The sequence below is a fragment of the Halyomorpha halys genome, unplaced genomic scaffold, assembly GCF_000696795.3.
Source record: "Halyomorpha halys isolate HHAL.00 unplaced genomic scaffold, Hhal_1.1 Scaffold710.1, whole genome shotgun sequence".
Lineage (NCBI taxonomy): Eukaryota > Metazoa > Arthropoda > Insecta > Hemiptera > Pentatomidae > Halyomorpha > Halyomorpha halys.
The window spans coordinates 758,881-785,182 of NW_027104776.1; the positions used below are offsets into that span (position 1 = coordinate 758,881).

Here is a 26,302-nt window from a genome sequence, read left to right on the forward strand (position 1 = left end):
TTTTTTTTAATTGACTGAATAACATAGAAGAAAAAAAAGACAAGAGCGCCTATTTTGAGAGTAGTATTATACATATATAGCAAACTTTATAAATTCACTATTATCAAATATGTTTTCATTTTAAATATGTCTTTATTAAAAAAATAAATAAAACAATATGAAGCTCAAATGTTACAAATTTTAAGGTTTGAAAAAATGACAAAAGAAGTTCATTTTAATGACATTTTTATCAATAATAATTTTTTGATGATAAGAGATAATAAAAAATGTAATTTGGGATCAAAGTCGAATAAATTGCTTACTAGGCCTACTTCATTAAATGAGAAAACCAATTATGCTATTATCAATCATAAACTTGATTTATAAATCAAAGTCAACCATCGTATAAATAATATTAGACTTAAGTCATAGAATAAAAAAATCTTTTTCGAATAATGAAATCAAGCACAAGACAGTATAACGTTATTTGGCCATGCATAGTTCTGGTTGTGATTTAAAGATTAAAGATGTTATCTTGAATACCATAGCATTCTAATTGTTTAGCCAAAATGGAGCAAAGTTGAAATTAAAAATAAAGAAATTCAAAAACATCGCCAGATTGTACTAACAAAATTAGCAATGTAGCCAGGTCAAAATACTAAAATCATTCACACTGATATTGCTCCTAGATAATAATCCTTGATTTATAAAGTGGTATAATATATATTTGATTTATTAGTATTTATTCAGACAGTCCTTTTCAACTTACTATTTAACTGAAGATTCTAAATATTAATGATAAATAAAAAAAAAAAACAACTAAAAATTAAATTAATCACATGTAATAAAATTGTATTACCTTTGGTTCTTCAGTTTCATTTTCTTTAAACTTGATGCTATAATTGACTGTATCATGGTCAGATTCACTGACTTTAGTTTCATTCTCACAGTACCTAGAATTTTTGAAACAAATATGTAATTTAAAAAAATTAAAAATTAAATTTTAGATAAAAATTAATAGAACAAATAATAAACGTAATAACTTATCAAGAGGAAATAAATATCTATAAATTTTAATTCAATACAAGCAGATTTGTAAAGCATGATTAAGTATTATTAATCTTCAAATCTTTACTAAATTGTTATTTGTAAGTTTACGTACTTAACTGCCATACTTCTTTTTACTTATATTTGCTTATCTAATAATAAATAATAAACTTGAATATGAATTTGAAAATTCATGAGATTTGCATTTTCGAATAACTAGAAACTTACAAACCTTTAAAAATCAACAAAAATCATATAATTATGATTGAATGTATAAGTTGTAATATATTTATTTGGTAGTGGTAATAGTGTAAATGAGTTAATGTAATGTAAGTGAGCTGTGTTTTCTTACTTAAGGCTATAATTAACTGGTAGTTCAGTTGTTTCATCGAGTGTCATTTGCTGCATAGAATGGTTTATTTGATCACAATTGTCTTTTACCTGCAAAAATATGTAAAAATAAATAAAATAGAAACTCGATATTATTTTAGATACAACAAAATTACAATTATTGTTGCTAATTACCTGGCTGACAGGTAATATTTCTCTTTCGGAGTCCCAGTTGGGGCAGGGCTCTATGTTATCACAGGTTTCTGAGAGTGAAGAGTTTAGCTCTGCTTCTAAAGCTCTTCTCTTTCTCACTGACAGTGTAGCACCACCTAGTGATCAATAAATCAAGCTCAACATAAAGTTCAAACAATTTTTATACACAAATATAGAGTTATTCCTCAAGTTATGTAAGCCGAAATGGTCAAAGTCGGAAAGTATAACACCAAAACATTTACATACAAAGATTTTACATGCTTGTTAAAAGAATAGTGAAATAAATAAATAATACTCTTTCGTTAGATCTTAGTTGTGACTACAAAGCAAAATATATGGACAAACATACATTTCTATATTTATTTATATATACTGATTTGCAAAAGTTAATATAACACCAAACTGCATTATTAAACAAAACAGTTTTTATTAAAAACCCCCCCAAAAAAATATTTATCAACAATGCTCAGATTAAAGATATTTTATGAAAGTAATACATTCAGCCAACCTTACAGAAGAGTTCGCAATGAATGATAAATATTTCTAGTTCAGTTTCGAACAAGTAATTAATGTAATCAATTTTTTGGGATTACTAAAGAAGACCTTCATTTTGGATTACTGTTTATGATGCTGGTTTTAATGTTTTAGAAGTTTGCTAAGTAATCTTTACGGAATTTCTAACTATAAAGTGTTTGGAGCAGTTACATAATAAGTAAATTAGTGATAATTCATAGGATGTATAGAATTAATAATAATGTTTTTAAAGGATTCAATGATCAAATAATTACCAGAAGCAGCTTGATGGTGATGATTTTGTGCCAATCTTACTGGGAGGAGGTTTTTCAATGCCGCAGAAGCTCCCATTGCTATCAATCGATGCCTGGAATGGGCAAGAGATGTTAACATAGGCACTGCGCCAAGAGCAACTAATGTCCTCTGGTCTGTTCCACATCGAGCAGAAAGATTCCACAGAGTTCCACAGGCATTGCTGACAACTGTCAATGAGGCTGATTGTAGTTGTCTGAGGAGTATTGCGAGGCAGTTTTCATCTCTTAATATCTTCCTAAAATAATAATAATCATAGTGGTTATTTTCTTATAGTCCTTTAAACATGAATCAATTAATTTAATCATAAGTTTAGTAAGTAGTTATTTAGATTAGAAATCATCAACCTGATTGACTATGGCTTATTTCCTCAAGTTTTGATCCAGGATACACCCTTACCAATATAATTGATTTTTTTAAAGCCTTATGTATGTTTTTTTAATTCAATTAAAGTATATGTATGTAAAAATTAAAATATGCAGTTTTATTAATATTTTCAGCTCTATAAATGATCATCATTACCGATGAACCTCTCGATAAATAAGACAGCAGGACTCTCTATAATAAGACAACTATCATTTTAAAGCTACATGTTTGGAACACTAGATAAATGATAAGCCTCTTTAAGTAATACAAAAATCCTTGATCCCTTTAGATCCCAGTTATATAAGTTACTCTGTATTTATGAGAAATGAAACTATTATCTCAAATATTTTAATACAAAAGCCAATGGAGAAACTTTACAAGAACAGGATTAAATAGGTACCAATACATACATTTTTGAATATAAGAAAACATAAACTAAATAAGTTTGGGATTTACCTATAATCTTCTCTGACGGCAATATGGCTCGATATATTTCTCAATATACCACCAGCATTTTCGACTACCGCTAAAGTTTTAGAAGCTGACTGATAGTTCAGCATTTCTACCAGATACTGAAGAGCACCATCAACTCCGCATATGTCAACCTAGAGAACATTACGAAGAAGCATGAAAAAAAATAATAATCATTCAGTGATATGAATAGACAGTGAATATCATCTCTATGTTAAATTTTAGACTATGTCTTTAAGAAATGTAATTTTAGTTCATAATTGAAAATCGGAATAGGAACAGAACTTACAGGAAGGTCGAGGAGGTTTATGATATAGTGTTAGTTGTATGACATATAATTAAACTTTCATTTTATGCCTGAATTTAATATAATATTATAATTCTACCATTGTGTCACAAACCACTATGGGTTTCTTAAAAAGATCAAGAACCACTAGTAGCGTTTTTTAATTCCTATCTTGTGATATGATCAATAAATTTTATTACTCCTTCAAGTTCTATGATACAATTTTGATAGTCGATTTCAAGTTGTAAATAGCTGAGATTTTGTTTTCGGTACCTCAAGGAGTTCTTATGTTTCCCACCTCTATGGTCAATTATGAGTTGATTATTTTCTTTTTCTTTAATTTCGCTTTGGTGTTTCTGTTATTTCTGATTTGGAATAACCATCTACTTTATTTGCTTAAGGATTTGATATTGTTACTATTGCATAATACTATCAGAAGCCAACAATTTATAATGCAATTTTTTTTTGTTCTGTTCTTTTGATCTTCTTTTATTTTTAATTGAGAATAAGAATTTAGTTTTGTTTTTTTTTACACAAAAATATGCTTGCCTACAATAGGTAAACCCTGACGTAGCCCTGCAACGTCGGATGAAATGTTGGCCCACATTATATAGTTTTATGACTATTTGAGTTTTTTCTTTGACCGCACTCCGACTATCTTCCTTTTTATTGTAAGTTATTTTCTGGCTAGATTGTTTTATAAGTAATTCTGAAGGGACTGTCCCAGAATAAAATTTTTCTATTCAATCCCAATAAATTGTAATTAATATGTTAATTATTACCTTGTTAAGGTTACAATGCGCAGAGAGGTTCCATAATGCAGAAAGTACAGACTTCAACGTTGGCTCTCTGGTTGCTGACATAGCTGCTTTCATAAGTGCAGGGACAGATCCAACTTCACGTAAGGCCTGTTTACTAGCAGCATCAGCTCTCCACGAAAGATTTCTCAAAACACTCGCAGTTACCTGTATTTAAATAAAATAATATTTAAAACAAAATAAATAGAAAATGGCTCCACATTTACAGATAGGGATTGCTAATATAAAAAAAAAAGTATGTAATATAAAATTTAAAAAAAGGAAGAATTAAATGATTAATCAACTGTAATAAGAAACAGTAAAACTTTTAATGAGATTAATGATGCAAAAATTTTGTATTTTTTTAAATCAATAGGGTTAAATTTTGTAACTGAAAAGATACCTTTTTTCCAAGAGGATTTTATCAATTTTTATAATAACATAAAAATCATTCTCCCTTTATCATGAAAAATATTAAAGGATAATAAAGCGTAGTGTCTAAGAAGTAATTATAATTATAATTACATTAAATTTAATTTGAACATTGCCTTTTAAATATTGGCAAAGATTCTTTGATAACATGGAGATAATTTGATTAATTGATTGCTTCATTATTTCCTAACAAAGATTTGTACAAAACTAGTTTTCATTAATCTTGTAACTACGATTGTCATTGTATTTCTAGAAATAATAAACCTATACAAACAAATATACAACATAACAGGAAAAGTATCTAATTTTCATCTATAGAAACTAAACTAAAAAAAAATTGTCAGTGGTCTAATTCGAATCAAGATTTCTTTCTACAAAGACGTAATACATAAATCTATTTCCATTGATTCTAAATTAGTTTACCTGAGTCAAATCTTCACTTGATGAAGACAACTGAGATACAAGGGCGGTCATAAAAGGCTTCATGGAGCACAATAAAGCTTTGTTATTACCATCACCGAATGTCAGATTGGTTAGTGCCATACCGGCGTATCTTTTCACTGTTATACAACAATCCAGGTTATATCTAGCTTCAACCTATATCAGAAACAAGAAAAAATAAATTAAAAAGGAATATACAGTGAGATGAGAGTCATATTGTAAGGCTTCAGTATTAGAAACTATAATATATAAAAATATAATACAGAAATAAAGGTAAGTTTGAAGTGTTCTTGTCAGTTTTAACAGAGTAAATATTTGCTAAATTACTTTTATTAATTGAATAATAATTAATACTTGCACAGTTGTAAATTATTTATTACTGAATCACTCCTCATATACAGCCAAAACTCAGTAACCTGAAATTTTATACGTCAAAAAACTGAATATATCTATGTTAGCTCTATTCCCTGAAGCATTAATAAATAAAATTGGACTCTTTAACTGAAATATGAGACATACTTCAAAATAAAGATTATGAAAGGACAAGCCCTTAGACTCTATGATTTGAAGTTTTTGTGAATCTCATTTCTTGGTAAGATGACAAATATATCTGGTTACATTGATAGTTTATGACACATGTCCAACTCTCAACAATACAAGTCAGGCTGTATTTTTTATAAGCTTAAAAAGCTGGAGAAGAGAATATCACAACTGAATTCAATAGTGAGCAAACCACTACTTAAAATATAAGATGCGGTGTAGGAAACCTGATAACTCAAAATTAATTTTCAGTATAAGCTTGATAGCTCAAAGTAAAATCGACTTTGAGATACTGAGTTTTGACTGTATCATATAAACAAAAATATATCCATATTCAAAAAAATTAATGGAAACTCAATTTTTGTTTTATATAAAATACCTGCACTAATCTGGCAACAACATAGAGAGCTCCAAGTTGACACATAGCTAAACGATGCTCTTCATCAAACGACAGTTTCATCAAAGCAGCAATAGCTGGTCCAGGGTGGCCTTCCTCTGTTAAAAGAAACAGGAATTTGTTTAACTTGAACTATGAGTTTTTCTTATAATTCAAAAAAAATATTTAAATAATCCAATCACTATCTCACCAGCATGGGACTGAGGATCATCATGAAGTGCATCAGTATAAGCAATAATCTGATCAAGAAGCCTGAGAACTCTCGCTTCCCGACGACCTCTCCTGTCATCCCCATGGCACAGGACCATGTTTCTCAATGCCTGGGCAGCTCTCTCACGAACCACACTACTTTCACCACTGGAATGAACCAACTGGACGAGAAGTGACAGGCATCCTGAGTGAACATTAATTATTAACAACAGTAACAATAATTGTAGATAATTGAGTTTCATAATCCAAGTAATAAGTACCTGATTGCCTCATAGCCCTACAGCTGTCAGGAGAACTGCTCATGGCCAGAAGGGTAGAAGTCATCTCGGCTCTGTCGTGGGTGCCGAGCATAGACAACAAGTTGTACACTATTTCTACCTTAGTCCCGAGCTGCTCGCTGCTGTAGCTGTAACTATAGCTCAGGCCTCCATCGCAAGTTCCCTAAGCAAAATAGGAATAAATGCTAAACATCCACAGCTAAACAAATTTCAAACTTTATTATTTTATTAGCTATGTATGTGCACATTTAGTTAAAATGCTTTTTATATTTCATCACACTGATGTATACTGCTGCACAAGAGCATCTGATTTTATAAATATCAAAATAAACTTTCACTATGAATATTACTTTTTCATTCACACAAAAATAATTAAAAACAACATTATTAATAAATATTTCAAAATCTATCAGGAATTTATGAAATAACTCAAGTCTTTTAAAAAGGAAGATTTTAATTTATCTATATCTGTCTTATTCACATAATAAATAAAAACGCCAAAATTAAAACAATTTTAAAGGATTAACAAATGATGGAAGCAAAATTCATTTTTAGTGAAATTATAAATTAAAATTTTACTCTTAAAACTGATGGCTAAATAAGATAAAAATTCAGTAAATATATAAAAAATATAATAATCAGTTATAGATGCCACATTAAATTCCAGATTTAAAAGTAAAATAAATTTAAGTCAATACAAAAGCAATTTAATGATTGGAAACTTAAATATAAATTAGTAATTAGAGGATAGACATCACTTTGAGGAGTAAATAATTTAAGCAAGTCTTTTAAATGATTATTTGTTTCAAGTTTAAAACTTCATCCAAGGCATAAAAATTGTATGTGAAAACACCAAGGCTTAAAAAAATGCTTTTGTATTACTTATTTCTATTATAAACTAACTCAGTTACACTAAAAATATGAATATACAAAATTAAGAAATGTTAAATTTAATGTAAGAAACTCATATTTACTTTTCTTTCACATAAAAACTAAGAAAAGAAAGCCAGTAGTTGACTGTAGTTTAACAAGCGATTAGAAGAGACTGTGAAATATGATAAAACCAATGAATGATTAATCTTTATCAAGGAAGCAATTAAAATGATGAACTGATAAGTGACAAATCTATTATTAGATAAACCTCCTATTTGAGAAATAAAATAAAATAAAATAATTATTTTCATAATATAAAAATAGTTCTGATTGTCAGAGCTACATCTACATTTATCAAGTGACAAATTTCTTATTGGTTGGACAAATCTAGTAAGGAGAAATACTAGATGAACATCTGACTGTGTTAAAGAAGTTAGTATCTCTAACATTCAACTTCAAAAACATAGATTTCAGGGACAAAAGAGAATTTTTGTTATGAAGTCTTCAGGAATAAGGCAGATTCCAAGAGTTAAATAAATAAGTAATGGTGCTGTTAAAAACTGAAATTGAAATATGAAGAATTATATTTGATAGGGCTATAATGATTCAATTTATTATTTTAACTACCCATCTTAGAAAAAAAAAAAAAAAAAAAAGGGAGTTTCAATATTCATTACTTTGACCACAATGCTGAATCACATTATTTAAATTTTACTTTTCAAAAAATTTTCTGATAAACCTAAAAATCCAATGCAGACACATTACTCCTACTTAACTAAGGTAGGTAATTATTGTATTAATTTAATGTTTAAATGTATAAATTTACAATTCAAAAAATTAAAGTGATACCAGTAGTTCAAATTTCCTTTAACCTAGAAGTTGGTACGGAAAAGCTTGCAAAGCATCTGAAGCTCTGTCAGGAGATTATTGAGGCTTTTTTGTAATAATTTTGTTATATATATATATATATATCAGATATTATATTTCTACTTTTAGAAACAAAAAAAAAAATTGTTTAAAAATAAGACTATTTCTTTAGAAAATTGATATACAAAGGGAATTTTTATTGAACTTTGCAAGTTCATTACACCAATTAAAATTGATAAATTTTTTATAAATTGAAATTTTAAAAATAAACATTATATTTCAACTGTAAGATCCTGATAACTAAGCCTTGAGTTTCTAAACTAATTGCAAATATTTAGCCAATTCAAGAATCATAAGGACAGAAAATCACAAGTCCTAAGACAAAATTCAGCACATCTCACATCAACAGTTCAATGAGACATCAAACAGAAAAGATCATCACTCCTAAGCATTCAAACAAATCTCTTCGTACATGAGATCTTTGTGATTTTCTGTAATCATAACAATAATGCTTGAACTATTGAAATGTTGGCTGGTGAGTTGTTTGGCAGGATTTTGGAGACTCGAGGCTTAAAGATTGAAATCTTTCAATTGTATTTTAACAATAACTTTGTGACTCTTATAGAGCTTTAGCTGGTTTAAATTACATTTAAAAATGAACCAATATTTTTTAACGTTTTAACAAGACATTCATAAACCTTCTCAAAGGAAAAGTAAACGAAAAGAGATGTTATTTGTTCAGAATTAAAAAGTGATTGCTAGATTTGGTTAACATAATTAATGCAAATCAAAATTTTTATATCATGCAACTGAAATTTAGAATATAGAAGGTAAAAATGCTTAGCTTTCTACTAAGACCTTAACTGCTATCAAAAATCTACAAAAGACAGACAAACTTATCTTTAAGGCCTGAAAGAGCTTCCAAGCTTCAAACAAGTTGAAAAATTTGGCATTTGCTGTTTCTAGAATTCTTGGCTTGACATGCAAGTGTGAACAATCCTCTAATCCGAACATTATTAAAAATTAATTAAGAAACCAAATAGTCGATGAGAACCTGGTTTCTATAAATTTTTTAAAGAAAATACGAGCATGATGTTCTCACTAATTAAAATGAACAACTGCTTACTTATGAATTATTATTAACTAAAATCATAATGATATGTAACAATGTATTGGTTATTTAATATATTACATTAAAAAAGTAGTTATTAAAAGATAATTATGGTTCTTAAGTTTGCTAACCATTGCTCTAATGTAAGTAAGTGAATTTATTATAGTAAACATTTTCATGAAACAGAATGACTATCCCTGTTCAAGTATAGGTTTTTTTCAGTGTTTCTGAATAATTACAATATACAAGGAAAAAATTCACATATTTATTTTATGCCTTCAAGGCCTCTATAATTAATAATAGATAAATCAATTGCTGCCAAGATAATAACTACAAGGAAAATCAAGCAGAACTTTTCAAAACATTAATTTTGATTTTCTATAACAGGTCACAACTTTAATATTAATTTTTTTATTAATATTATTTCATAGGTTTGTCACCACAATAATAATAATAATTTGCTTATTTATTTATGTGGCCACCTTCTTATAAATAAAGTTCGTATCCATTATTGTCTCAACACTTTATTTTTCACCAGTCCAACGTTTCGGTCATTCTAGCCATTCTCAATGACATCTTCAATATAATTTCTTCCTCACATTAATTTAATGTTTCTTTTGCAGGCTATTCTGCCCAGGTCATTTTCTTTATTATAAGTTAAAAGCCTATTTTTTAAAAATTTAAAATCATTAACATTTAATTTTCTTATATAAGATTATCAACAATTAATACACCACCATATAACAACACCGAAACGCTGGACTGGTGAAAAATAAAGTGTTGAGACAATAATGGATACGAATTTTTGATTTATTTAACAAATAAGCTAATTCAATTTACCTGTTTTGAATTGACAGTCGATGTGCTGTGGCACATTGGGTTTTGGTTGATAAGTTTCATTCCCCTATCATTGCCCTGTGAGAAAAAATCAATTAATTATTCAATTTTTATAATCATACACACTTTAATGCAGATATTTAAAAACCAACTTACAAGAGTGTTTGAGGATGTTTCTTCCTGTTCTTTCGCTTCGGGTGAGGCCCCTTGCTCTTTTGTCCACCGCATCCCAACATCCTAAAGTAACATTCATAATTAATTTTTAAATATAGTAATTAAAAATATAAATAAAATACAAAATTAAAAAAACATTAAGCTTTTAAGTTCACTCTAACTTAAAATCTTGTGCTAACTAATAATAAATACATATACTAGATTTTAGTAAAACCTAGGACCCACTGCGACATTAAAGAGTTGAGAATAATTAAAATTTAATTAATAAAAAAAAATCAGTCAAGTTGATAGATCTATTACAATTAGAGGTGGCTTGAAATAGTTTTGGAAGACTAAGTTTTCCGTTGCCGTATTTAACCCCAGATTTAAGTCAGGTATTCTTTTTATTAAGAGGCACAAAGAACTGGGAAAGTGTTAGTCAAACCAGAATCCCTATCTTCATGAATAGAAATTGTAATAAAATAAAAGTCTTAAGTAAGGATTTAAACCAGGTCCATCCAGTCTAAGAAGCCAGTGTTTCATCCAATAGGTTACCCAACTCCTTAGAAAAATAAACTTTTGAACACAAGGATTAGAAATTTTCATGATCATTTTTCATTTCTATAAAAGGAAATTTTATTTTTTGTCTAGAAGCCAGTACTGTATAATTTTTTCTTGCATCATTGTTAATCTATAGTTAGTTGTTACTAAATCAAAAAAAGTTATTTCACTAAAGAAAGCTAGACGGCCATGGAGATATCACAAATTTGTATACATTAATATAAATAATTTAAAAATATAAGAACATCTTTTCTTGAGACATTCCACTGATGACTACTACTTTTCATAAGGTGAAGTATAAGTATCATCAAGAATGAGACTAAATGATTAAGATTTATTTAATATAACTTAAGATATAAATCTGGATTGTGGACAAGAGCCATTTTTAATTGGTTTGTAATAAGTCAGAAAGGGAAATCTAATGTTAAAATGAAATAAAAACAAGGAACTTCTAAGCACAACAAAATTAAATGTTCTCTAAATAAACATTGGACAATTTGCTATAGTTTGACAAACAAGTATGAAATATATATGTATGTATGAATATTTTATTTTATTATTTTTTATTTTCTTTTATATCCATAATTATTTGTTTTATTTATTGAAAGAATTTCTCTCTTTATTCAACTATACACAATTTTATTTCTTGGAAGATTATCTGCAATCTTTATCTATTAAATTTTGTTCAGGATAGTTTTGTTCATACTTATAGATTCTTATTTATTTATTTTTTTCATATGAGTGGGTGAGATGTACAGGGCAAAATAGAAAGCAAAAATAAATCTTATTTTCAAAATTGTCGCTTCTACTCTCCGGTTTCTCACACTCATATGCTATGAATGTATATGATTTTATACTTATTTTAGAATGCGTTTAGGTCAGAATTGTTTTTCTTTTTGTTGCTAAATGTTATTTATAATGGGCAGAGAATGTCTTAAGTTTTTTTTTCTGATTCTAAAATTATATTAAAAATTTAGATCTGGGTTTGTAAAAACTATTAGGACAAGAAAAAATGAGTAAGTCAATTATATATAAATATATTATATAGATTCCAGCCTCTGGGGCCTGTAATAAAATGAATTAGATTTTTTTTTAAAAATAGCTGAAAAGAAAACAGATTTTACTATCTTCCTGCTTTTTTATTTTATTATATTTTTAAATTTTACATGTTTTTTATAGTTTTTCTAACCGTTGTTTCCTTGCATTTAATTTGTCTTACTCATATTCATTGTTTTGAAAATCTTATAATAATAATAACTTTAGAATGATAATTATACTTTTGAAAATGCTTTAATGAATGAATTTTTTATGAACCACTTAATGCATAGAGGGTATAGACCCTTCCTCTTTAAAACTTTTTCTTAATTCTATTAGTAATAGCAAATAGAAAAACAATTTTTGTCTATTAATCAATGAATAAAATAAACTACCTTTCTTTAAGGTTAATATGATGAAATGTGCAAGAGAAGAGAAATTACTAACAAATACATGTAACAAGATGTTCCCATTACGAAATATGAATGAATTGGTCAAGTCATATTACTGGAGGTTGAATTTAGAATCTTCAATGAAAACATGTTACCATTTGACTGATGAATTAAGAAATAGTATGTAATAATCACGATTTTTCGATTAAATTTTCATTAACATAAAACAGATAAATCTGAACTATTGGAAATGTTTAGAAGAGCAGCATTAAATTGTGAGTAAACAAAGATTTATAAAAACCTATAACTACTGAAGAAACATTGAAATCCTCATTAATATGATTATATTTAACAATTTATTAAATAAAACTTTCTAGCTTGAGGCAAGAGAAAATCATTCAAACAATTAACACATATGAGGATCAATGTCAAGAAATACAACACAAGCATCAGGTTTTTTTTTTATTATTGCTTAAAAATTTTTATGATTTGATTCAAACACCAATATAAGATGTTTTTATTTTTTACATTAAGTATTGCTTAATATCTATTGCTTTAATAGATTTAGTAGTTCCAAACCATGCCACTCCAAAATAAGCATACATACAAACTAACATGTTCTGAAGGATTAGTTTAATGGTTAATATCAAAATAATAGTGTGTATTTTGATACATATTCTTTAACTGGTACAAACATGGGCCTTTCAGTTGAGGTTACTATTAACTCCATAAAATTAGTCTTTATATTTTCAATATTAATTCGATAACAATTTAGCATTAAATAAATGGTTAAGAAAAAAATGTTAATTTTAGTAAACTGTTACGTTTTTATATTTCTACCCTACTTATGCAAAATAAAAAGGTAAGATTCATACAATGAAAAATTTTAATTTATTATTATATTAAGTATTTTTTTATGAAAATGGTAGAAATTGGAGATAGTCATTCTGTTAACTGAAAGGCTAATGTTTATAGCTATGTTTTAATAAGGCTCAGTAAAAAATGCAAACAATCAATTATCTGCTATAATAGGTAAAATTATCAGGAGTTTACTGTAATACTATTCCCAAGTAAAGTGAGAGGGAAAGTATCAGTTTGTGTCGATCCTCTCTCGTTCCTCTGATAGTATTACAGAAAAAAAAATAAAATAAAAATATCACACATATTAAATTATTGAAGTCCAATAATAAGATTCCACAATAAAAACGGAGGAAAAGTATTTTCAAACTCCTCACTGATATTGTGTCCCAAATGTAATTTACACAAATAAATAAAATAAATAGAATGTCCAGTACATTTGACGAAATATTTTATGGTTGAATACTCTGAAAGCATCACACAAAAAAAGAATTAAATTAAAAAACTCACTTCATTAAAGAGTTTCTGGAAGTGGTAATTTTTATTTTTAATGCATAGACTGAAAATTTTAAAATAGAAATCGTAAAACTAATTTTATATTTTCAAAATAAATTGCTTCATTTTTCCTTGAAGACTTGACTATAAAACTACTATGATTAAAAAAGATATATATTTTTCATTAAATTTCAACTTTATGGGAATCTGAAAGCGAGAGATTTCCTCCCTAACACTGTTATGCTGACACTGGATCTTTCAGATCTACAAAATAGTTTATGATAGATATCTGGATTCCCAAAAGCCGCTCGGGTAGAGTATACACTTGACTCAGGGAGCTAAAGCTGATAAGTTTTAGGACCCTCGCCAAACAAAAACCTGTCCTGTATGGAAACGCCTTAATCACTAGTATTCGTGTGGTACTGCATTTGGAATTAAGAGAAGACTTTTGGCCATTAGTTCAAAACAAAATCTTGTATTTTTAAACAATAGATAAGCAAAAATAATCAGAGGTCATGATTTTTAATAGTTCAAAGGATCATAACAGTTAGGTATAGTTTCTTTTACTAGTTTTAAAAATATTTTTTATAAATTTTGGGAGAATAAATACTATAAAATATAATCTTTCAGAAATGAATACTGAATCTTATGAGACCCTCAAAAATCTAGTAGTAGTCATGGGACTGATGCGCCAGCCTAAGAGTATTAGAATTGTTGGATCAAGTGATGAATTGTTAATCAGTAATTAAAAAATTAATATTATTGTGTATATAAATGAAATATATTTTTGTAGAATATCAAATGTAAGAAACACAGAAAAACTTGGATTTGAATTTTTTCATGATCGGAACATTTTCCCATACTACATATTTCATAACAGTTCAGTTGTAGCAATGGCGGTTGATGATCAGTCTGGACAACCTCTATATATATATATAGGTTTTGTATATATATCGCGACCAATTCTGTTACCTCAAAAAACGCAGATAAACAAAAAAATGTAGAAAACATTATTTCGTAAAATATAAGTTCTCTTGAATAAATCTATAAAAGCTTTTTTTTATTTATATAATTTATTTTTTACTCCAATACTGTTGGATTACAAACTATAGTAATGTGAACACCAGCTTAAAATTATTCATTCAAAGTAGTCAAACAGAATCGTTAGAATAAAAAGTCAACAAAATAGTTCGCTACCTATTACTACATTATTACATGCAAAATAAAAATAACAAGACCTGATATTAAATTGTATCGGTACTAAATTAAACTGCAACAAAGTGGTTTTGATTTCATCACAGAAATAAGAAAAACAAAAACAAAAAATGAAACCGGGTTAAGGGGATTTTTAAAATGAGAGAGCACCTAAATACATCATAATCAAAAGAGAAGCTAGATCTACTCTGTGCCAGAAGTCTAATTATGAGGTATATACAATTTACTTACCATTGCAAAACAACAGAATACATCAAGGAAGTCACAGATAATTCACCACATTGCTTTGGATAGGTACTAAAAGAAAACAGTTCTAATCCAATTTACATGCTCAAAATAAAAATAAAATAAATTAATCTTTTAATAGCTTTTAGAAGACGGAAAGAATATTAATTTGAAAACAACTGTGTTATTATTTTTTTCCTTCTAAATTTCATTTGCTCAATTACCTTGTTAATATTGATGTAATTTACAAGGTTGATGTTATTCTTCCTTCCTGTCGATTGCTGATGCCTATTTGATCTTCTAAATGGAAATTTATAATTAAATATATGCCAACAACAATCTCAAAGAAAAGGAAATTAAATAAATGTAACAAACACATTTTTTGCTGAACATAATTTATTGTTTTTGGAATGACAGTCGATTGACAATAGGAACGTAAATTTAAATCAGGTATATTTTAAAAATTAATAACTAAATAAAATATATACCAAATGGAACAAAATGACACATTCTTTCATCAAAGTCAAAAAGCATCTTTAATATCATTCAACTGCCTGATTGCGAGATCAACAGGTAAATTAAACTGAAACTGATTCAATTTTTCTAAACTGTGGAAGGTATCTTCAAATCCAGTTTTCACCACATAACTCCAATCTGTAAAGTAAAGTTCTAAAAGAGGCTGACATCGTAATATAAGTTTTAACCAGGGAACGAGGAGCTTTGAGTTCAAACCAGCACAGACAAATGCTTTGAACTGAGAATCATAACTGCGTTTATATGGATCATGAGAGGCCATAATATTTCCTATAATACTGAGTAAGCTCTGTTTTGTTGATACGGAGGAGCCACCAATTATATCCAAGTTGAAACTTTGTGATAATTTTCTTGCAGGAGTCGAGTTAAACTGGTCCCCATTCTTCAGATCATAAAATCGCAGTACCAGCTCCCATGCATGCATTTCATATGTAGACGGTGCTTCTTTAGGTTTGAAACACATAGCGAATGGTACAATAGATAAACTACTGTTTATGTTCATTAACCCATGCTGAATCAAATTTTGGATCCCAACTGCTAATTGTTTTCTAACAACAGTAGCGAGCTTGCTAGTGTACTGAACTGAATTTTCCGAATCCGAAACATAATCACTGTCTACACAAGTTTCAGGCTCTTTTGCAAGTTCTATGACTCTTTCAATAGCCATTTCTAAATGTGCTCTCAAATCACCCCAATGTTTAGTTTTCATGGTCTTCTTAGGAGAATTTCTCCTGAACTTCTTATTAGAATGGAACTGTGTAGATGCAAAGATCTGTAAAAGAGCCGCTATCCTCCTCATAGTGTTTAACATCTTCCCCCTCATTTGATCTTGATGAGACTTACTTACATGACGATTACAACCAGCACAAGAGCAATGACATTTGTGCCCGCTCGAACCTGAATCACTTTGTAGAAATTGGACAAACATTTCAAGATCGGCAATTTGAGTCTTCAACTGACCCACAAGCTGTTCTTTCATTTTCAAAGGATTGATAATCTGACTGACAGCTCTGTCGATGTATGATTTCAATTCTTCAACAGACATTCTCTCGATTTCATTCAAATCAAAATTTAGTTGACCTTTAAGTTGATCAATGATGACCTTTTGCTTCTCGAGAACAATGTTCTGAGGGAGCCCCCCATCTCCTGACTCCCAGGCATAAGATTCGAGATCAGCAAGCTGTTGTTTAAGCTGTCCAATAAGTTCGGCTTGTTTCATCCTCTGCTCAGTCAAAGTATCTTCAAGTTCTCTTTCACTAGGACAAAGTCTCAGCCGACAAGCACTGTTTTCCATCTGGGGAATGCCCCGAAAAGCGAATTCTTCTAAACTCTTCAACAGCGCTTCTTTTTGTTCTAATGGTGCTTCTACTATTTGGCGCAATCTAAACTGGACTTGAGCGAAATGTGTTGTCAAAGCTATCAGGGATGAATTCATCAATTCATACTGTTCCTCCAAATGTCTCAGCCTCTCCTCTTCGAGGGATTGTGTCGGAGAGTCCATGTCTTCTCTGTATATATCACAATTCTTCAACATATTGAAGCTGTCTTCCTTAACACCTTCCATTTCATTCATAACTTAACCACTGAATGGACTTCAGCTGCAAAAGTGACATATTCATTAATATGAAGATATTTCTGACAGTAAAAGTGTAATAAGTGATTCATTAATGCCCACTCATATTCCATTTCGTTAAATGTTGAAAAAAATTACAGTCACCAAAAGAGAAGCTTTACATGGTTAAAAGATTATTTCATTTCATGGCAACGTCACACATAAATCCGCAATTGGGTAACAATCCTTGAAAAACGGGGGCGAGAAATTGAACAAGGACGGTGCATTTATCAAGCCTTTGCATTGAATAAAACGGCAAATAAATAAAAAATCACCGCACTGAACGGACATCACATGTTCTAAATGTTACCGAAAAAAAATTTCAAGTGCAATAGGAGAGGGTGGCATATGGTTCCGAGCGGAATCGATTTCTGACGTCACGCCAAGTCACCCACGCACTGATAGCAGCTCCCTCCCCCTCCTCCCATGATAACAAACTTGACAAGTTAACTATGTAAACAAAAACTCGATAAAAAACAATTTTTATTCAACTTTTCACGAAATGGGATATTTCAGCTGTTTTATAGAATCAAAAAATAGTTAAATAACTAAGTGAATTTTAATGATTTTAAAATAACTTGCCTGGGCATGGGAATGCGTTTTAAAAGCAAATTGTTCAATATTAAATGGAAAGCAATAAAACAAATGAAAGAAGCCAGGCTAGGCAACAACTGAAATTAACAATACTGCGCTTAACTAATTCTAAAAGCGACGTATTGACCGACAAAGGCAGCACCTCCGCTCGAACCCCATTGGCCTAGAGAATTATCGTCTCATTCCTTCCACAGTATTATCTACAACAATAGCTAATTATGGAAGGAGGCGTACCGAAATTAAGCACACGTACACTTCGTGACACAAATTATCTAAATATATATATTTTTACAAGTATTAAACACAAAACAAATACGTAACGATATACAAGTCCTTACTTATTATTGTTCATCTCGATGAGATTGTTGTTGGCAGATTTAATCCTTTGATAGTCCATCATCGTCTGATATTTGAAAAATACCACGGAATTTAAATGGAATGTTTTAAAAAAACTAATTCCTTCATTGGGGTAAGTAATAAATTAAATCAGACAACGAAGTGTCATAATAGCAAATCATGACACTGATTATCATGGATCGGATGTCATAAATCTAATGTATTATACTTTAAGATAAATGGGTAAAAAACTAAAATAAAAGAAATAAAATCAATAAAGGCTCTAATGCGCAAAAACCCTAATAAATATATAGTAAATTAGCAAAATTGAAGTGAAAATACGCCAATAAAAGAAAATAAACTGTAATATAAGCGTTGAGTGCTGAAGAGAGAATGTATTGCTGGAAAGCCTCAAGTGCTACTGTCAGGCGCAGCCTCCCACTCCACTGCTCTCTCGTCGTTACCCCTACAGTATTTTTAGCGAAATACTCTACATCTAAACTGCATTTCACCCCTAACCATCTGGGATCATATTATGTCAAATCCATAAATCATTAATCGTCAAGTGACTGAAAATAATTCGGCGTAACAAGTGCGTAGTAACTGAAGAGGAAAAAATAATGTAATACCTATTTTCCATTATTTATAACTGTTCATATATTTAAAACAATCCTCAGGCCACTGCTGATGTAGGGCTGTGAAGTCTGGGGAGCGGCATCCTTCACGAAAAGGAAAAAAACTACAATCTTTTCAAAATAAAGTCCTAAGAATCTCAGTTAATCCTCCTTGGTACATAAGAAATACCCAATTGCATCGCGAATTACAAATGAAGTCAATAGAGGATTATATCAAAAAACGGTTCATGAAGTTCCACTCCCACTTGCCGACAGTTAAAGGAGCAGTGACCTACAACCTGGGAAACCCAACCTCAACCCGAAGACTACTGCAGGACATTCTTTTATAAATTTTTAATTAATATAAAATTAATTCATAGTCACACTACCTCTATTTACTTATTATTATTTTTTCTTTTCCCTTTTTCAAATTAACTTGTTTCTTTTTACTATTAGAAGACTTGTTTTATTTATTTTTATTGAATTGTTTCAAAAGAATTGTTTGTTTTATTTAAGTGTACCAATATCATTATTTTTTGTTATTAATTTTACTTTTCTCTTTTATTAAGAAGCATTATCGATTTATTTTATTATTATTTTTTTCTTTTAGTAAGAACATTTTATATAGTTAGGGGTGTCATTTTTATGACTATACCCCCTCATAATCAATTGTTAAAAAATATATATAATACAAGTTATATCAACCGTGTAAGGCCCACCAGACCGATCTGGTATGAAAATTAAAATAAAATAAAAAATCCATTATTTATATTTATGAGTTATACATAGTTGACCGTAGATTAATATTTAGAGAAGATGGTCGGGGGGTACAGTCAGCAAAAAAAAAATTATTCGTGGCGACGTTTTGACCTGGGTTTCAGGTCTTCATGAGGGCTATAAAACAAAGGTAACAACCATCATTTAGAGAAACAAAAAATTTAAAAGAAATAATAAGTAATATGAAATAATAAACAATAAATATGAACAATATGAAAGTATCAATATGTTGATTTAAATCGTTTTATAGTTGTTTAGACACTACTTACATATCTTCTTACCTATATAATATTATATTTCATCTTTCATTTTTATCAATCAACTATTTTCTATTATTCAATTCATTGTTATGTATACTTTCAAATTTGTTAGTTTTAATGAATTTAATTTAATGTTTTTCAGAATGATGGTTGTTAGCTCTTTTTGCTTTATAGCCCTGATGAAGACCTGAAAACGTCGGCTCGAATAAACAATTTTTTTTTTATTTGTTTTTTTGCTGACCACTCCGACCATCTTCTCCCACTTATTTTTATGTTTATAATTTAAATATTTATATTAATAATCTATAAGGAACAGTTCTTGCTCCACTACTGTACATTACATACACTCACGACATTCCTAGCGATCCTAAAATCCTATGCAGATGACATAGCAATCTTATTGAGACATACAAATTCAATATTCATCTCACAGACCCCAGTCTGGAATACCAGAATAAATCACGAAACATTAGCTTTGCTCTTCTACGCTAAATAGGTTTTCTGGTATTTATTAACAGATTCTGCAGGAGGATTCTTCCATCTGATATTTTATCGAAGAATGAATGACATGGTATCCAAATATTAGAAACCCTATACTAAATACTTGGGTTTTTTTTTTAATTATTAGAGATAGTTGACCGTGGATGACTTGTTCGAGAAGATGGTTGGGGGTGCGGTCAAGTTGATATAACTTATTTAATTGTGCCAACGTTTCGGCTTGAGTTTCTAGCCTTCATCAGGGCAAAGAACAAAACAAGATAAGAAGTATAGAAAATAAAAAATAAAATATAAACAGAATAGAATTAATAAAATGAAGTGGAAAATATAATGTATACATAGGTGATTGAACAAGTAGGTAAAATAACATAATTAAGGAAATAAAATAAAAATAAAAATGAAGTTATATATTGCAAAGAAGTATGAATATATTAGTTATTACTAATTTAAAAATTGAAATATGGAAAGAAAAAGAAAATTGAAAGAAAAAAAGTTTTTTTTATGTTCTTTTTTTTTCAAAATTAATACTCAGGCAGAAATAAAACACATAACTTACTAACTGATACCTTTGGATCTATGCATTACAGCTAAAAAAGGATTATATTTAAGCAAATTTTAAATCTTTCAAAACAATAATAACTCAGAATATCAGAAATATAACTTTACCTACCGATTTTCTTATGTATCTCTAAATGTACACATATTTTACCACAACAGGCTATTCCATGGACCAATTTATAATACAAGGATATATTAACACACTAAATATTACGCCAGGTGGTGTCTCTCCCTCAGATCTATCGTGTCATTCCCAGAGTCATACTATCCCATTTACTGGTTGTAATTAAAATTTATTGAAAGTAGTGAATAAAGATTTAAAATAAAAAAAATAAATATATAAAGCATAGTACTATACTACACACCATTGTTCGCTTTAAATTTATTTAATTCAAACATGAATCGTTAAGAAATTTTCTTTGGCAGAGTCCATAAATCTCGAGAATGAGGTATTGAATTCACAGCCAGAAAAATAAATAAAATTAAAAAATGCATACATAATTAATAGTGCGAAGGATACATAAATCGTAGGACCGCAAAACAAAAAGATATTTCTTCTCTCTTTTTTAAATGGACCTCTGAAATTCCACCTCATTTTATCACAATATTTTTTTTTTAAATTCAAAACATTACAGATTTTTAGCTCATTATATTATGAACATTACACATTCTTAGCTCTATTATGAATTGCGCAGTACGATTTATTTTCGTGATCACCAGAAATAGGCACATAACCCAGTATATACGCTGAAGTTGCTCTGATGCCAGTATATCCTAGCTTCCTTTCTATTCCAAGTAATTAGTACTCAGTGCCCCTCCAATATCCCAGAAAACCTGCAATTCAAATTCTTAGTCCAATCCCGTACTACTAAGTCACGTTTATCTGACATCCACCACACCGAACTGCTGGGTTTGATAAATCATTTTTTACCTGGGCCACTTATCACTGGAATTCCATTTCCTCTAACATACGTCATGTACCAGCCCTTCCCTCGTTTAAAACCCTTCTATTCAACTACCTTTTATATCACCAATCTAATCCAATATTATAATAGACCAGATACCTTGTGACTACCTTTTTGTTTTGTTTTTTATTCATTTAGTAAGTTAGTTTTTAATTTATAATTTTTTTTCTTCTCTGTATTTAAAATTATTTAAATACAAATTTAATATAAGTTGTAATAAAATGTGGCCATACTGTTTTTGGCCAATAAATGTTATTGTAAAATTGAAATTACCTTTGTAATTGTTCTAGAGGGTCCTAGTCCCAGAATAATAAACTATATTTCATTATTACTAATATTTGAAGTAAATAACACAGTTTGACACAACACAATAAAAAAATAAATAAATTAAACTATTATGTTTTTAATTGTTTTTATAATCAGACAAGAGTATTTTAATATCCCTATTATTTGAATTTATAACAATTGCACTTATACACACGCAAAGATAACAGGACTTAATAGAAGAAAAAGAAATATATAAAATCGAATATGCGTAAAAAATAAAGTATGCTAAAATCAATTTATATGGATTTGAGTTGACCCTTATTCTAAAGAATCCAAATATAGAATCCATGGGATAAAATAAGGATTCCATCGAGGAAGGAAGGAAGGAGACGTAGTGTAAATAAACCTAACAGCTTACATACAAACAGTCCACTCTAAACAAGAAAGTCCAAAAATTCAGCGTTTAAAATAGTTTACTTTAAACCATATCGCTCATTGATGCCACAGCTCCATAACCCGAAATACGATTTTTGCATGTCTGTGAAACTACAGAAAGAAACATCAAAAAAAATTTTTTTTTATTATTTTATAATTTTATAATTATCATGTTTGATGTAACCATTCCCTACCTTCAGGAATTTCATTTTAATTTTTTTTTTTTTTTTTTTTGCGTCTTAAGAACTCATTATTGAAGAATGATTCGATAAGCGAAGTTGCAATACAAGTTATTATACATGAGAGAGTTAAAGTCAGAGAAACAAGTCTTTTTACTAATATAATTGTGATTACTTCATAAGCCCCACCTTCTTGCGTTGAACCATGGTGATATAACTTCGAATAAAGGCAATTGTGAAGTAAAATTGTATATATTTAATTTTTTAAAAATTAATTTAAACATCAGAAAATGACAGATTACTGTACAAGTCAATGAACATAATTTTTGAATTGAATAAACAACAGCCTACAGATCAAATAATTAATCAGATTATCATCAAGTTTTCCCTTCTACAATGAATTTCTGCACTTCCATAAAATTGTTGAAAATGCTACAATCCGACCTCATATATATCGCAGAAAGATCGGATTTTTGGAATATATATAATTGTTTAATATATATAGTTATGTATTATAAATATTATTATTACTATATAACTTATATATTATATAAGTTAATAGAAGTGAAATAGGAGCCATTCTAATTCTATAATAAACAATGGCTGTACCAAAGATTTAAGAAATCTTCCTTTACTAATGTTACAATGAACAAACAATATTTATGGCCACGTTTTATGCATCTTGCTTAGAAGGTGAACAGAAGACATGCATGAGAATAAGATTCATGTTATTGATTTTACAAAACAATAAAACAAAACAAGAGCTAAAAATTAAACAAAAAGATTATACTGTAAGAATCTAAATTAGCGGAGTGGAATGAGAATCTGAAAAAATCTAAGCGTCGAAAATGGAATTTTTTTTCAACCATGTTGAATTTTTTCAAAAAATATATAGTGTGAAGTTAAAAATTGGTAACAATATCCATGGTACTTGCCAAAATCAATTAAAAAAATGTTGATCTCTCCTATATTTGTATGTATTTCCTAGCTTCCTTTCTATTCCAAGTAATTAGTACTCAACGCCCCTCCTATATCCTAGAAAACCTGCAATTCAAATTCTAAATCCAATCCTGTACTACCAGGTCCCGTTTATCTTACATCTACCCTTCACTTCACTAAACTGCTGCGTTTGATAAATTATTCATTACCCGAGCTGAATATCACTGGAACTCTATTCCCTCTAACATACGTCATGGGCCAACCCTTCCCTCGTTTAAAACCCGTATATTTAATTACCTTTTACTTCACCAAACATAATCCGATATTATAATAGTACAGATGTACCTTTAAGGCAGTATTATAGAAATATTGCCTTATAGGTAATATCACGCCGTTTTTCAATTTTAGGTGCTTTTTTAATATTGCTTGATTAAACTATCTTAAAGTCTCCCCTCCTGGTTTTAAGCTAATATTTCAAAAGTGATATATGACCGTCGCTCCCCGGGGGTCTTAGAGAGGCGGGTATGGATTGTCTCACATTTTTATTTTGTTTTTTATGTATATAATCAGTTAGTTTTTTTTTTATCTTATCTAAATCTAAAATTATTTATATACTATTTTAGTATACGTTATAATTAAGTGTGGCCACACGGTTTTTGGCCAATATATGTTCTAAATTAAAATTACCAAATAATTCTCCTAAAGGGATCTAGTCCCACTATAATAAACTATTTTTCATTTCATTTAAACAAAATAACATTTGAGTATTTGAAAAACTGAATCTCTGGAACTATTAAACGTAATTTTACATTACTTTAAAGTAGGTATGGAGAGATAAACAGCTTTAAAGATATTGAGTACTGAGCCATAATTTTGTTATTTATTCTAACTTTTAAAAAACAATAACATAATATTTCTTAGCATAAAATTTTCTTTTAATGGGCGGTACTAAGTATTTTTATTTTATGATTTATTAACGAAGATTTAAAATGGATGCAAGAAATAACCAAAATACTACAATATTTCTTAACATTTAATGTCAAAATTCAAACAACAAACAAAATAAACCTTATCTTTGTGAGAATTAGTTTCAAACAAAAACCTATACATCTTCTATTAACAAATGATCTGATACTTAGACTGAATGCTTAAATATAAATGTAACTTTAAATATGATATAAAGTAAAAAAAAAAAACCTACAGAACTTGAATCAAGCCACCCTTTTTGTTTAATTTTATTGAGTCAGACAAGCAGAGGTCTATCTAAATGAAAGGTTTTAATTTCGTGTCTACTCTCAACAGTTTGGTCCCACCCATTCAGTATTCAAACTTGTAACAATAGGCCTTTAGACCCCAGTAATAACCAATCAACTCACAGGAGAGACAGGTCATGGGTTATATGAAAAATATACTTCAAGTATCATACATACACATATAATACAGTTATATATATAACTAATTGTAATTAATTGATTTGGCAAATCACAGGTTTCATGAGTCACGTTTCCTTTAACGTGATTGAGTTATAAAACAACCGCGTGAATTTCAATCACAAGTATATTATATGATTAATTAACCAAGAATCAATTATAACCATTAAATATTATTTATTTTCATTAATTATTAAATTTCCCGTGTTTAACGAGATTACATTCTTAACATAATCATTTAATATAAAAAAAAAATGCAGATTATTACTGGTATTTATGTAAAGTTGAGTTGATTCTTTATCACCTATCTTATTTAATCTAGCACTGGAATACGTCATTAAAAGTGTGATGAATACTGAAAAGGGTTTAGCTGTGGGTGGTAAAATAGCGGTGCTTGGGTATGCAGATGATTTGGTATTATTGGGTGATGACAAAGAAACTATAGAACTAAATACAACCACGCTAATAAACCCCAGCAAAGAAGTAGGTCTTAAAATAAATACGGATAAAACAAAATAAATAGTTAGCAGTAGAAACGCGAGCAATATCGGTGATATAGATATAGGAAGAAATACGTTTGAACAGGTAGATAAGTTTAAGTATTTAGGTTCTACGGTAACTAGAAAAAAACAAATTAATGAGAAAATAAAAGCTAGAACTAGTGGGAAATGCTTGTTATTTTTCAATTTCGAAACTACTTATCTCTCGCCTTCTATCGAAAAAGTTAAAAATTAGAATTTACAAAACTATTATCCTTCCCACTGTTCTTTATGGATGTGAGACGTGGCCTCTTACACTAAGGAATGAAAAGCCCCTTAAGGTTTTCGAAAATAAAGTATTACGCAAAATATTCGGACCGAAAAAGGATGAATTAACAGGAGAATTTAGAGGATTAGAAAAAGCTGAATTAAGAGACCTACACCCGGTAAATATAATTCAAGTTATAGCATTGCGGCGTATAAGATGGGCGTGTAAGGTTGTAGGGCTTAGCAACGAGCGGATCCCTAAACTGTTAATAAACACTGAACCAACGGGTAAACGTCCGAGGTGCAGACCGATACGTAGATGGG

The 26,302-nt window shown here is 29.2% G+C and overlaps 2 protein-coding genes across 7 annotated transcripts in view; both read right to left on the bottom strand.

Annotated features, from left to right (window-relative positions):
* LOC106685549 (uncharacterized) overlaps positions 1-26,302 on the bottom strand; it is a 79,690-nt gene that overhangs the window by 19,718 nt on the left and 33,670 nt on the right. For 3 of the 6 annotated variants that reach the window (XM_014428300.3, XM_014428295.3, XM_014428297.3), the window contains 12 exons: positions 10,457-10,537; positions 10,304-10,378; positions 6,595-6,775; positions 6,315-6,518; positions 6,107-6,222; positions 5,170-5,343; positions 4,300-4,482; positions 3,217-3,365; positions 2,358-2,632; positions 1,552-1,685; positions 1,379-1,467; positions 839-932 (listed from right to left, as the gene is read on the bottom strand). In XM_014428300.3, the coding sequence (XP_014283786.1) occupies positions 839-932; positions 1,379-1,467; positions 1,552-1,685; positions 2,358-2,632; positions 3,217-3,365; positions 4,300-4,482; positions 5,170-5,343; positions 6,107-6,222; positions 6,315-6,518; positions 6,595-6,775; positions 10,304-10,378; positions 10,457-10,537 (1,755 nt within the window). Of the gene's footprint in view, positions 1-838; positions 933-1,378; positions 1,468-1,551; positions 1,686-2,357; positions 2,633-3,216; positions 3,366-4,299; positions 4,483-5,169; positions 5,344-6,106; positions 6,223-6,314; positions 6,519-6,594; positions 6,776-7,586; positions 7,677-10,303; positions 10,379-10,456; positions 10,538-15,240; positions 15,307-15,458; positions 15,535-18,312; positions 18,520-26,302 lie in introns of those variants that run through there. The other 3 variants (XM_014428296.3, XM_014428299.3, XM_014428301.3) reach the window with 3 other exon arrangements.
* On the bottom strand, positions 15,619-18,098 carry LOC106685550 (RUN domain-containing protein 1). The gene is made up of 2 exons (XM_014428302.3): positions 17,963-18,098; positions 15,619-17,366 (listed from the first exon to the last, which is right to left on the bottom strand). Exon 2 carries the CDS (start codon positions 17,339-17,341, stop codon positions 15,758-15,760), a length of 1,584 nt encoding a protein of 527 aa, XP_014283788.1. The 5' UTR covers positions 17,342-17,366; positions 17,963-18,098; the 3' UTR covers positions 15,619-15,757.